Source organism: Berghia stephanieae, chromosome 13 (assembly GCF_034508935.2).
Source record: "Berghia stephanieae isolate SIO BIC M18660-M18661 chromosome 13, UCSD_Bste_1.3, whole genome shotgun sequence".
In the NCBI taxonomy this organism is placed as follows: domain Eukaryota; kingdom Metazoa; phylum Mollusca; class Gastropoda; order Nudibranchia; family Aeolidiidae; genus Berghia; species Berghia stephanieae.
The window spans coordinates 41,066,277-41,081,235 of NC_088372.1; the positions used below are offsets into that span (position 1 = coordinate 41,066,277).

Consider the following 14,959-nt stretch of genomic DNA (forward strand, 5'->3'; position numbering starts at 1 on the left):
AAGAGCTTCAAAAACTGTCAAAATGCAAAACACGGAACGTTTTGGGCTAAAAACCCTTCCTCAGTCACCTCCGGTATTTGGAAATTTTTTGTTTTTATTTACAAAGTTGTTATAATTTTCAGTTTCTAGCAGCTTAGTATGCTTTTCTTACTTATCAGTTTTGCAACATTTATCGCTTTGTCAATTTCCCCAAAAATTCTCAATTTGTGAATTTCCCAAAATTTCTTGCTTTGCCAATTTCCAAGAATTTTTCGCTTTGTCAATTTCCCCAAAATTTCTCGCTTTGTCAATTTCCCCAAAATTTCTCGCTTTGTCAATTTCCCAAAAGTTCTCGCTTTGTCAATTTCCCAAAAGTTCTCGCTTTGTCAATTTCCCCAAAATGTCTCGCTTTGTCAATTTTCCCAAAGTTTCTCGCTTTGTCAATGAAGTAAATTATTTGTTTATTCTTCCAGTTCTCCAACGCCGAGACGTTGATGACGGCCGTACAAGACGAGTTTCCATCGATATTCAACACAAGATTACGTCAGATCCTGTTACGTGTCTGCATCATCTTGACGACCTTCATCCTTGGTCTGCCGATTTGTACACAAGGCGGAATGTATCTGCTGGACCTTGTAGATGGCGCTGTGCTCGGTTTTCCCATCTTGATGGTCGGCTTGTTCGAATACGTTGCTGTCATTTTTATGTATGGTCAGTCGTCTTTCTACTTCTTTCTCTTTTATTTTCCCTTATAAATAATTCAATGATGTAACAAATATTTTCAAAATGAGGTAAAGCCTGTGTGAAGTAACAAAAGTCATTCAGACAAAAATAGGCCTATGGTGAATAAGCGTATCCTGGGTTTTATAGCGTGAAATAGAAAATATACATATAGTAGTAGTAGTAGTAGTAGTAGTAGTAGGAGTAGTAGTAGTAGTAGTAGTAGTAGTATAGTATAGTAGTGTATGTAGTAGTAGTAGTAGTAGTAGTAGTATAGTGAGTAGTAGTAGTAGTGTAGTTATAGTAGTAGTAGTAGTAGTAGTAGTAGTAGTATATAGTAGTAGTAGTAGTAGTAGTAGTAGTAATAGTAGTAGTAGTAGTAGTATAGTAGTATAGTAGTAGTAGTAGTATTAGTAGTAGTAGTATAGTAGTAGTAGTAGTAGTAGTAGGTAGATAGTAGTAGTAGTAGTAGTAGTAGTAGTAGTAGTTAGTAGTAGTAGTATAGTAGTAGTAGTAGTAGTAGTAGTAGTAGTATAGTAGTAGTAGTAGTAGTAGTATAGTAGTATAATATAGTAGTAGTAGTAGTAGTAGTAGTAGTAGTAGTAGTAGTAGTAGTAATAGAAGTAGTAGTAGTAGTAGTAGTAGTAGTAGTAGTAGTAGTAGTAGTAGTAGTAGTAGTAGTAGTAGTAGTAGTAGTAGTAGAAGTAGTAGTAGTCGTCGTCGTAATAGTTCTGCATTCTTTTGTTATATCAAAATCATTTTTTTTCTTTTACAGGTTATAAAAATTTTGCCCAGGATATTGAAGCCATGGTGGGGTTCAAACCTTACTTTTACTTTAAAGCAACCTGGTGCGTTATCTCACCAACCCTCCTGGTGGTAAGACTCTTAAATATAAATGTAATACTATATCTCACTCAACGTAGGGAAAATGGGGTTGTCATTGTATGTGTTATGGGTTAGTTTTAGGCTTAGTTTATCTGACATCTCGAAATCTCACCTCAGATAAATTTACAGGAATTTCACAAATTATGAATATTAAATTTGAACGGAGTCATGAACAAAATGACTGATGATGACGTCACGTAGCCCTTTCCTGTTGTCTTCAGACCGCCATTTGATTAATGAATTCTCAGTAAATGTTTTAAATATTCAAAGTTGTACTTTATGTTGTATGGTTGATATGACTGACGAAATTGGTGGGTATTTTACTTAAACATTCTCAATTCATAGAATACTAGTCTAGTTTGAATAGTTTGATTATCTTTGCCATCCCTATAATGTAGTTGTTGGTGTGTGTGTGTGTGTGTGTGTGTGTGTTGTAGACATCGGTCTCCACCGAAGGGTTCCAGGGACGCGGCGTGGACGCTTGCTACATTGGGGGTTGGATGAGACTAGCCTGTGTACATGTGGATGCCCAGAGCAGACGATGGATGGAGCACATCCTTAGAGAATGCCATGACGGGCCCAACTGCACTGACCATGTCCTAAGAGTCTGCTCCCCAGATGCTGTGGAGTGGGTTCGGTGTTGGAGCGACAAGCTCTGATGATGATCTCCCCTACAATGATAAATGATGGGGCTGGCCGAGTTATTGTGCTATTAAAGGTGTCAAAGGCCAAAGGGTTTTCTCCCTTTCCACTCCAAGTACACAGGACATGGGCTAAACTGACGTACTCTGGAAAAAACACACATTTATAAAGGCCAAAGGGTTGTCTCCCTTTCCACTCCAAGTACACAGGACATGGGCTATACTAACGTACTATGGAAAAACACACATTTAAATATTTGGCCAGAAAACTCGTCCTTCAAATATCGATCGATTTAAATGGCTCTCATCTTGGCAAAAACTCTTAAACCCGGGACTTCATATGTTACGTGTTGAATCTTAAACTGGCATAGCTATTTTAGTCACAGGATGTATAGGAAGGATTTTATGATTTCTGGTGGTAAAAGGGCAGGTATAGACAATCTTTATTGGCCACCAGCATTGATTTAGACTATAAAATAAGATGCCATCAGTCTGAAACGAGAAGATCTGTTGCACAATGTATAATGATATAACCAATCCCAATGCCATTGTGAAACAATCCTACCGACAAATAATGATAAATAGGTTACATAAAGCAGAGAAACTATTTTAGTAGAAGGATGTACAGGCGGATTTGTATGTTTACCGGGCCTGAAAAAGCGAGGATGGATGGTATTAATTGGCCATCGGCATTGATTTAGGCTATAAAATAAGACGGCATCACTCTGAAACCAGAAGATCAATTGCGCATAAGTGTCACGTCTTCCGGACGACTGGTTCTACACTTTCAGTGTATTGTGACGTCACTCTATTATTTCCCATTACCACCTAACAGTCTACGGTCATATATATATTTATATATCGTTTATTTATAAACGTATATTTCTTACAGGGATTAATCGTCTTCAAGGCGTATAAAATAACACTTTACATATAAATGAGATATGTGAGAATGGTATTATTTATTATTTATAAACGTATATTTCTTGCAGGCCTTAATCGTCTTCAAGGCGTATGAAATGAAAGATTTCGACCCAGCCTGGAAAGGACTTTTGTATTATCTCATCGTCATCTTTAACGTGATGTGGATTCCACTCGGTTATTTCTATTATGGCAGACATGCTATGAAAGAGGTGAACAGTTGTTATCATTATCGTTGTTATCGTCATCACCATCATCATCATTATCATCATCATCATCATCATCATCATCATCATCATCATCATCATCATCATCATCATCATCATTATCATCATACATACCCTTTTTGTTTGCTTGTTTCCAACATCGTGTTTATGTCCTGTGATGGTCTGCCGGGCTGGGCTATGACACGTAGTTGAGCTGCTTTTGACACGTTCATTTCATGCAATCACATTACACAAAGGGATTTTGGACGCACGCTTGTGATTCCTAATTAGAAGGATGGGAAAAATGAGCTCTTTTAAGTTCATGTTCATTTTGCTAACTTTAGTGATGGAATAAATAAAGGTTTATGACTTATAGGCATGAATGTATGACTTTTTCTTAGAAGATGATGAACACCAGATGAAAGCAGCTATAATTGTTTTGAAATAAAAAGTCTTTGAAATCAGGGAACTACTTCATGAACAGCCTGTAAAATCATCTAACTTAGTGGACAACTCATACTAAGCAGGCACTGGTGTAAGATCAAGATCTGAACAAGTGTAAATGAAAGGTGACAGACAGCAGCACGTCTGGACGGTAATCAGAAGGTCTGAGGTTCGATCCCCAGTCGAAGTAGACTGACTTTTTTGGGATGGTCTTTTTCTTGTATTTTTCTTTCTTGCTTTGTCTGGCACCTTTCATACACACTTGTTCAGATCTTTATTTTGAACCACTCACCCTCAGTAACAAATAGCAGATGTTTTTCAGAGATTGATTGATTTTGCACAAAAGGGCAAACAAGCTAAAGATAAAAACTAACTGACCTGAAAATATGCCAAATCTTTCAGTTATCTCTTTTTCTGCTAAAATTCTCAAAGAATTGGATATAAAACATAAATGTCTTACCCCGCTATCATGTCTTTATCTATTAAAATTCTACCTCGCTTTGCTAGTTCAAGGGTGAAAATTTGTATATCTTGTCAAAATCTATGCTATTTTGTTTATATAAGCAGTAAAATTATGTAATCCTAAAAATATCCCCAAAATGCAAACATGCCAAACCAACATTTCATGACAAAGGGCTTTTAAAAAATCACCAAAGTTTTGACATTTGGAAGCAAAAAAGCTATATTGGCAACCTTGATTCATTGTTTCTTTTTTTCTTCCAATCAGGCTATGACGCCGCAAGCTTACTGGCGCGAACGAAGACATCAAGGTCAAGTGACACGAGCGCCAGAGGTCGTCATTCCTGAACATATTTATTCCTCCCCTCAGAATGGAACGCTGGAGATGAACGCAAGGAAAGAGAAGGAGGCATACGACAACGAGGCATTTCACCATCACCATTACGAGACTCCGGCAACTCGATTTTGATTGGTCCAAATACGTCGTTATTTATATTCATAGAAATAGTTCAAGGTCATTGAAACAGAATACAAAAACTATAACAATAAATGTGTTCAAATATTTATATTGCAAGTTTGTTTTCCTTTTTTGTCTGTTTTTATTTATTTTGGAGAAAGCGGGGGGGGGGGGGGGGGCGTTTTTGTCTGGGTTTATTTTTAGAAGCGGGGGGTGGGGGGAGGGGAAGAGTCAGCATTAATGTCTTGTGTGTTGTTTGTTTGTTTGTTTGTCGTTTGTCTGTTTTTGTCCAGCTTTGTGATGTTGTGGTCTGATTCAATTTTGTCATGAATCCCATGTTTTGATTGGTAACAAATATACTATTTAAATGGCTGCTCGTCTTTCTTAGAGTGACTTGGCTGATAGGACAGAGAAGTCGTCACGTCACATCTTCTACTTTTCCGGTTCCAAAATCATTGGAAGTGTGCATGTAACCTGTCATTTAAAGGCCTCGTAATAAATAGGTAACACATTGAATCATAAGGTGACATAACCATTATAGTAACAGGATGTATGGGCAAATTATAAAGATTTCGGGACGTAAAAGAGCGAGGATGGACGATCTTTATTGACGACCAGCATTGATTTAGGCTAGAAAATAAGATGCCATCACTCTGAAACCAGAAGTTGAATTACACAAGGTATGTATCCAGTCCTCCAGAAGACTGGGTTTTACACGTGCATGGTGTCCAGTCCTCCAGAAGACTGGGTTTTACACATGCATGGTGTCCAGTCCTCCAGAAGACTGGGTTTTACACGTGCATGGTGTCCAGTCCTCCAGAAGACTGGGTTTTACACATGCATGGTGTCCAGTCCTCCAGAAGACTGGGTTTTACACGTGCATGGTGTCCAGTCCTCCAGAAGACTGGGTTTTACACATGCATGGTGTCCAGTCCTCCAGAAGACTGGGTTTTACACGTGCATGGTGTCCAGTCCTCCAGAAGACTGGGTTTTACACGTGCACGGTGTCCAGTCATCCAGAAGACTGGATTTTACACATGCATGGTGTCCAGTCCTCCAAAAGACTGGGTTTTACACGTGCATGGTGTCCAGTCCTCTGGAAGACTGAGTTTTACACATGCATGGTGTCCAGTCCTCCGGAAGATTGGGTTTTACACGTGCATGGTGTCCAGTCCTCCGGAAGACTGGGTTTTACACGTGCATGGTGTCCAGTCCTCCGGAAGACTGGGTTTTACACATGCATGGTGTCCAGTCCTCCGGAAGACTGGGTTTTACACGTGCATGGTGTCATTAAAAAATGAAATATTTCAGAGCCACCGGCCCCACCAGTCCACGGTTTTTATCGCGTAAGCGCCCGAGTGGTTAAGGCATTGCACTGTGATCCGGAACGACCCGGGTTCGAGCCCCGCTTCCGGTACTTTCTTTTTTTACCTTGGGCAAGATTATTAACCCCCAATTTGCTCACTTGGACAACATCTTGTTTGATGAATTATCTATATTCCTTCGTGGAATGCCTAGGCGACGATATCTTTTAATGTCGTGGGGAAAAGGCATAATTTTCATTTTTCTTCGCGTAAAACAAACGATATTAATTGCTTGGTACCCTTTGGATAAGACGCCAGTTCATTTCTAAGTGCTCTCTGCCATATCTAACAGACCCAGCTACCCAATCACTTCTTTATCAGACATTTTCACTTTCCCAGTGCCTGCTCCCTAGTTTGTACTTGTGTCCATACTTTGGTTTTGCTCTTATGATGTGTCGTGTGTGAGGCTATGAGGTCTGGTGGTATGACGTCGAAATGAAGGAGCAGGCATCGGTAGAAGATAAAGGTCTGAACAAATGTGTGTGGAAGGCGTCAGACAAAGCAAGAAAGAAAAATACAAGGAAAAAAACCCATCCCTTAAAATCAGTCGACCTCGACTGGGGATCGAACCTCGGACGGCAGCACGTCTAACTGCTCATCAGAAGGGGACGTAAAAGAGCGAGGATGGATGATCTTTATTGACGACCAGAATTTATTTAGACTAGAATAGAAGACGTCATCACTCTGACACCAGATGGTGAATTACACAAGGTATGTGTCCATCCTCTAGAAGAGTGGTTTTACACTTCCAATGAAATAGGAACCAGTGTTTTGACATCACATTTTTCTTCCTTATTTCTTCAGCTATCGTACAATTTATTTAAATTAGTGGAATAAACATTTCAGTGGTTTTATTTTTGCCACGGTCAACGTTATTTATGGTCAGGTACTCATCTTACACCTGAGTACGATATGATAAGACGAGTTAAGAGTATTTTCCAAGGACACAACTATGTGAAGTCCAGATTGGGACTCGATCCCTGTGTCTACCGGTCTGAGGGCGAGTGTCATATCACTGGACCACACAGCAGCTTAACTTATCAACTGGTGCTTTTTTGTTTTATTATTTATATATTTATTTACTATATTTATTCATTCATTTATTTATTTATTGTTTTTATTTATTTATTTATTTATTTATTTATTTATCTTTTTTTATATATTTATTTATTTATCTTTTAAAATATTTATTTATCTTTTATATTTATATATTTATCGTTTTTGTTTATTTATTTGTCCATCTTGTTTATGTATTTACTTATTTATCTATTTATTATTTTTATTTGTTTATTTATTTTGTTATTTTATTCATTTATTTGTTTTTTAAAATTCATTTATCTTTTAATTCATATATATATGTGCCCCGGAATGCTTGAAGTTTGCGACACAACTATATTAACTCAAGACATTACGAACACACACGCCGGCATAACCACAGACTACTGGGAGCAGATTGGACAACAGTCACTTTTTACTCACATTGTATTTCGTCAAGACGATCGTTTCGATGCGATCACACACCTCTTCAGTTGACAATATATCCGGAGTTACACAATGGGTTCGTTGTTGATATTTTCGTCCCTATTTCTCTAATTAATGTTATCGAGCACTCTGTTATCGACAAGTACACGTCAACACTCATATATATATATATATATATGAGTGTTGGTGGGTACTCGTAGGTACGAAAGTGCTGGATAATGATGGTTAGAGCTAATATAGAATACAAATTACGCCGACTGAGGACGTGTAAAGAGACACAGAAACGAACGTCTCGGCCACAAAAAATGTGAGTGACAATTTGTATTCTATATATATATATATATATATATATATATATATATATATATATATATATATATAGCGCCATTAAGGATCAAAATCGGTCATATAATAAAGTCTGTGAGTGCACGCAAATGAATCTCGCAACAGGATGGCCAGATGACTATTCCCAAGGCCAAGGTTAAATTAAGAATCATTATGGCCTAGTGTATATTATTACAAATACCAATTTGACGCAACGGGTGAATGAATAACCGTTAATTTTTAAACATGTTTGCAAGTTACTTGTATATCGTTCTGCGAAAAACTTTTAAAAATTTATAGATTTATCATTAATTCTGTGCTCGTGGGCCAAAATTGGACATGGGCTGTTTGGAACCATTATGACCTCCAACTACTTCTTATTTCATTATTATGTCTCTAATACGTTTTTACCCAACACCATCTCGTGACAACCAGTCACGTACTATTGGATTAGAATCAGCCTTTTGATAACATTCATTTTGTGATTGTTTTTCGACATTCGTTTGCCGTCTGTCAAACAGATTACATTTCTTAACCCTGGTTAAATATACTGATATCAAAAGTGTGTTGAGTTATTGACCCACAAAGGATAAGGTCTGAATGTGTATAAAATAGTTCAGGTCAGGTAATGTATGTAATATGATTATATTATGATATATTATATAATTATTATACAATCTATTGTAAGGAAATGCACTGCAATGTAATATAAATTTATTTAATGTAATGTAATATAATTTAATGTACGGAAATGCACTGCAATGTAATATAATTTAATGTAAGGAAATGCATATCAACATCAACAGCTGCTCAGAACAAAATGAAGAGACAAAGAAATGAAATCATGCATAAAATTAAATCTCAATCAATAGATAATCACAACAAGAAAATAGATGAGATTGTGACAGAAATAAAGAGTATGAGTGACAGTATGAAAATGTTCAAAGCGTTGAATACAATCAAACGACAAAAACACATAATAGACTTATAATCAAAGATAAATGTAATAAGACCTTATGAAATGATAAAGAAATTATAAACACTATAAACGTGAACTACACTGAGAAATACAAGGGCATTCAAGGAGTGGAACCATTCGATTCTACCAATTCAGAGATTGAAACGCCAATAACGCCCCAAGAAATAAGTGAAGCCATACAAAAGCTCAATGACAACAGATCGCCAGGTCTAGATGGTGTTAGAGCAGAAGAACTAAAATGTCTTGATGACGAAGGCATGCAAATACTAGCTGATATGTATCATAAGATATTTAAGACAAAACAAGATCTTGACAGCCTCAAAACTCTGGCCCAGGACCGTGACCAATGGAAACAGTTAACAACATGGATGGAGAGGGCAGCTATACTCATCGAGGTTTTTAAAAATCTGTGACTGGATCACACAATTCCCAGCAAGCGTCATTCAGACTGCGAGGCTAACAAAACCATTGAGGCAGTTGTTAGGCATTAAAACTATCTTTTTATTTTTAAAATCCCCTGGATCACCAGCCCCCCTCCCCCCCCCCCATATATATATATATATATATATATATATATATATATATATATATATAAGACTTGTTTGATAAGATTAGACACATTTTGACTTAAATCATTATCTAAAAGACAGACTTGAGCCTTTATATAGGGCAATATCCACTTATCATGCTCAAACCGCTTTACAAGGGGTCCCTAGCCAACAGTAACACTAAACATGTAGGGCGAGACATGATGCCTGTTAAGCAATATTACATTTTCCCCCGACATAGACAACGCTGTTAACGACTAGGTACTCATTTAACACCCGAGTACGATGAGAGAATGTGAGTAAAGAGCTTTTTATAAGGACTCAACGATGCGCCACTCAGACCGGGGCTCGAACCCAGGACCTTCCCAAACCTTGGCGGAAGGGCATAATTTTTAACACTACAATCATAGTGAAATGACTAAAATTAGACTATACGATATCTAATAATTTATATCGATTATTAAATTGTAATTCCAGATATCGATTATTTGAGTGACAACTCCAAACCCCTTGGAGAACATCGATATGGCAGAGGTAGGCTATTTTGTGTGTACTTATCACAAGGTGTTACCAATCACCTCCAAACGGGTGTACGTTGGAGAGAACCAGGTCTTTGAAAACAAATCTTAAGTTTAAATCACAAAAAATATAAAGGAATTCCATTTCTATATAGATAGGGGAATGTAATTATACGATTCTTTTATTTCTTTGTATTTATCAAACTCATCATATTTTTATCGTGCAATAATACATACTCACAATCTCGTAGTGTTATTGGGCACGATAAAAATAACTCGTTTAATAAACACAAGTTCAAAGTTCAAAGTTTATTCAATCTTAGGCTTTGGCCAATAAATCACACAGAAATGAAAGTATCGAGTATTCATTCAATTATTCCCTAGGGTATCGGATACAAGAAAAGGAATAGCTGACCCACCACGCCAAACCAGTATTATGTCGGGAAAGACGAGGTGATTTTATAGCCACGAATATGGAACTGGTGGTTAATTTCCACTCCTTAAGATGAAACGGGTTATCAGACCTGCGTATAAGAGTGTCTTGATCTTGAGAATAAAAGTAAAATTTGTAATGAAAATGATAAAGAATATACGATCTTTTCGTCATTTTATATTGAAAAAGACATTACAATTTTACTTTGAGTGCTCAGGGTGGACGTGGCCCAATTGTTGCAATGGAAATCTCAAAAAAGAAATATTTAAAAAATGACGCAAAATATAGAAGTTCAAGATTACACATAGTTTTTGTGAGGTGGTACGTTATACTTCCGGATGGCAATGTTGTGAGTTTCTAAGCCAAGCACACAGATAGTTCGAAGATGACGTCACTCATGTGTTTGTTATTGTTTTTTGCCATCCACGTTTATGAGTTATGCTCACTGAACTGTATTAACCTGAAACACACAGTTTTGTGTGTTGGTCCGTTATACTTCCGGATGGCAATGTTATGAGCGTCTTAGCCAACCGCATACTATCTATATTGTGTGGTTAGAGATATAGGTGCTATGCGTTTATCCAAAAAGCTCATAACATCCGCCAGCCGGATATAATGGACCAACACACAAAACAATGTGTAGCCTTAAAAGTTTATAGTCTAGGTGATTGATAATAACAGAAAATGAAGTGAGTAGAAAAGTGCCAAAAGACAAAAGAGAATAAACATTTCGCGGCGATGGGTGCTTGAACCGTGGCCTTCGTAAAGTTATGGCCTGACACTGACCAAAAAATGACGTCAAAATGCCAGTCTTTTGCCACAAAAGAAAACAAATCGTGAGTTGTATTCAATAGTTCAACCAATAAAATAACTAGACGGTGCAAAAACCAAATAATGACGTCAAACTGCCAGTCCTTTTGGATTTCAGTATCAGGCTATAACATAACGATGGCTACGGCTATACCAACGACAACTCACTAGGCGGTACAAAAACCAAATAATGACGTCAAACTGCCAGTCCTTTTGGATTTCAGTATCAGGCTATAACATAACGATGGCTCGCTCGAACCCACGCCTGGCCGTGAGAAGGACGATATACAGTCGACGCCTTCCACCACTCCTAAAAAAAAGTGGTTTCAAACCTTGTGACTATCCTGAGTCCCCGTCCCGACTTGTTGAGGTCATGAGTTCAACCGTGGCCATCGTAAAGTTATTACCTGACACTGACCAAATAATGACGTCAAAATGCCAGTCTTTTGCCACAAAAGAAAACAAATCGTGAGTTGTATTCAATAGTTCAACCAATGAAATAACTTGTTTCCTCGAGCTCTTTTATCGACAACTCACTAAACGGTGCAAAAACCTAAAAAATGCCGTCAAACTGCCAGTCCTAGAGGGTTCTTGTGTCAGGCTATATCTATATGTTAACGATGGCCACGGTTCAACACACACAACAGTCTGATTGATACAATTTCAAGAGAACTGCTCCTAAAATGGCTGGCTAAAACAATAACAAAGAGGCAAGTGTCGTCAATTTCGTTCTATCTATATTGTGTATAACTCTGGAAAAAACATACTTAAAAGTTTGGCCAGTAAACTCGTCCTTCAAATATCGATCGATTTAAATGACTCTCATCCTGGCAAACACTCTCAAATCGTGTGGCTATGTGGCCTTGTGGTATGACACTCGTTTTCGGATCGGAAGGTCCCTGGGTTCGAGCCTCGCTCGGCGCATAGTTGAGTCCTTGGAAAAGGATCTTTACTCACATTCTCTCGCCGTACTCAGGTGTAAAATGAGTACCTCGCCCCCAACAGCGTTGTCTCTGTCGGAAAAAAATTGTAATATCTCCTAACAAGGGTCATGACATGTTCTACATGTTACGTGTTGCTGTTGGTGAATGACCCTTTCTAAAGGGCTTTGAGCACATTTAGTGGATGATGCGCTATATAAAAGCCCAGGTTTTCTTTTCATGGATAATAATAGTTAAAATTGAGCTTTTATATAACGCAATATCCACTAAACGTGCTCAAAGCGCTTTACAAGGGGCCCCTGACTAAGAGCAACACGTAACACGTAGAACGAGACATGATGCCTGTTTGGCGATATTACAATTTTTTCCTGACAGAGACAACATTGTTAACGGTCAGGTACTCATTTTACACCTGAGTACGGAGAGAGAATGTGAGTGAATAGCCTTTTCCAAGGACTCAACCATGCGCCGAACGAGGCTCGAACCCAGAACCTTCCGATCCGAAAGCGAGTGTCATGCCACTAGACCACATCGTCGTATAAATAACGGAGACGATGATAAGATTAACAGCACCAAGTGGGAGATAAATGATATTTATACAATGTACTTGTCTTCTCACACGTTATGCATTCGTTCTATTTGTGTAAACTTATCAATTCAGGCCGTCCTGGAGACATTTCGCCTAGCGGGTGGGATCGGAATGTTTCATAAGGATCATAATGTTTTATTGACAAGCTATTGATAACATTATCATAATGAATCACATCATTTACAGGTCTGATGACCCAACTCAATTATGGGCCTGTTTTTACGTTGTTGTAATGGACGATCCTATTTTGTGTTGGTTTGGGAGTATTTCCATTACAACAACGAGGCCATAACAATTGGGTTATCAGACCTGCAAATAAATACACGTTGGTTTGAGATAATTTCTTCCAATACAACAATGAGGCCATAACAATTGGGTTATCAGACCTGCAAATATATACACGTTGGTTTGAGAGTATTTCTTCCAATACAATAATGAGCCCATATGAATTTGGGTTATCAGACCTGTAAATAGACACGCCTTGGTTTGAGAGTATTTCCATTACAACAATGAGGCCATAAATATTTGGGCTATCAGACCTGAAAATGAGCATACGTAGAATTAGATCAGTCTTTATCAGTCCTGGCTCTTTACGTTATCTTTTGCATTAGAGATCGTTTTTGGCAACACTTGATAGGAAGGAAATATGTTTGTTTGAGTAGAGCCTACTTTGGACGTGGCTATGATAGGACTTCGTTCAGGCTTTATCTAAATCAATAGTTTATATTGGTTTATTAGGCACAGTAAATGTGCATACGTCATTATTATTATTATTATTATTATTATTATTATTATTATTATTATTATTATTATTATTATTATTATTATTATTATTATTATTATTATTATTGTTATTATCAATGTAATAATAATAATAATAATAATAATAATAATAATAATAATAATAATAATAATAATAATAATAGTAATAATAATTTCAACATCAACCGATGTATTAATGGAATAAAATGAAAACAGAATGAAATATAACAAAATAAATTATCATCATCATCATCATGATCATCATCATCATCATCATCATCATCATCATCATCAGCATCGTCGTCGTCGTCGTCGTCATCATCAACATTAAAATCATCAGTCCATCAGTCAAGGGCCAAGGGGACTCACTCTGATTTTGTCAACATATTTGTCGTCAGGGAAACTCAGTTTATCGCCTGCCCTGCCAGGTTGATCTTCTGATTACCGGTCAATAACAAAGTGCCTTTTTACTGACGATTTACACCCAAATTCACCCAAAGCAAGATGCCGAGGCAACTTTACAACAAAATAAGCGATGAAGACAATCGAAGACTGAATAGCTGTTTTGACAGAGGTGAGGATTACATTCTACTCGCTCAGCAAATGGGAATAAATCGGTCAACGGCGAACGGCTTACTCCATCCATGGTGAGAAGAGGATTGAACGGCTGATCAAAATAACTATCAAAAATCGAAATTGAACCCAGCACCTTCGATCAGGAGTTCAACGCTCTGACTAAAGAGCCGTTCCTCTAGCCTAAGCAATGCGAAACTTTTATTATCAACACTAATTCGGTACTACCCCCAGACAAAATAACATTACCGCAAACTGGGGGAACCAAATAATTTTGGGGTTTTTGGGAGGGGGGAAACTTTAAAAAAAAATAATTTTGGAGGTTTGGGAGGGGAGAAACTTTTTTTTAAAAGTCTCTCCCCTCCCAAACCCCCTACTGGACTTAAAAAAAAAGTTTCCCCCCTCCCAAACCCCCACTAATTCTACGATTACAGAAGGGAAATAATGGTAATTTCCTTGACAACCCAACTGTTTATATGTTTGGATGCCGACCATAGAATGTAAAGTTGAAACTATCGAATGACTGGCGTGTTTTTCAGAAAGAGGAAACAATAAACGATTGAAAACAACAAAGTCTTGTGTAACCCATGCACGCACAATTGTTACAAAAATAACTCAACAATTCTGTAAATGTTGTCTGTGAATCACTGAGAAAACTTTCCCTTTGCACTTTTACTTTTTACGCGTTTGGCAGAGTTCCTACAGAGCAGAAACAAAACAAAACACTAGAAACAATAGGTTGAAATTGAATTGGAAAGTGACGAATTTGATTTAGAAAGTTGAATTTGAACTTGACAAAGTGCAAATTTGACTGAATGGTCTAAAAGTCCCGAATTCTATTTGGACAATGTTTGAATTTGATATGGCATGCCGAATTTGAACATGCCAAATGTTACATTTGATCGGGAAAAAGTTTAATGATGA

The 14,959-nt window shown here is 37.4% G+C and overlaps 2 protein-coding genes across 4 annotated transcripts in view; both read left to right on the forward strand.

The window, feature by feature from the left end:
• The window catches only part of LOC144958602 (sodium- and chloride-dependent glycine transporter 1-like), a 31,346-nt gene extending 26,525 nt beyond the window's left edge, over window positions 1-4,821 (forward strand). For both annotated transcript variants that reach the window (XM_078890685.1, XM_078890686.1), the window contains exons 12-15: window positions 453-690; window positions 1,475-1,575; window positions 3,218-3,358; window positions 4,524-4,821. In XM_078890685.1, the coding sequence (XP_078746811.1) occupies window positions 453-690; window positions 1,475-1,575; window positions 3,218-3,358; window positions 4,524-4,724 (681 nt within the window). In that variant the 3' untranslated portion in view covers window positions 4,725-4,821. The remainder of the gene's footprint in view (window positions 1-452; window positions 691-1,474; window positions 1,576-3,217; window positions 3,359-4,523) is intronic.
• A 3,571-nt stretch (window positions 4,822-8,392) lies between these two features.
• Window positions 8,393-14,959, forward strand: part of LOC144958603 (sodium- and chloride-dependent glycine transporter 1-like) — a 44,468-nt gene continuing 37,901 nt past the window's right edge. The window contains exons 1-2 of one of the 2 annotated variants that reach the window (XM_078890687.1): window positions 8,393-8,502; window positions 9,887-9,943. In XM_078890687.1, the coding sequence (XP_078746813.1) occupies window positions 9,935-9,943 (9 nt within the window). In that variant the 5' untranslated portion in view covers window positions 8,393-8,502; window positions 9,887-9,934. Of the gene's footprint in view, window positions 8,508-9,886; window positions 9,944-14,959 lie in introns of both variants that reach the window. The other variant, XM_078890689.1, reaches the window with a different exon arrangement.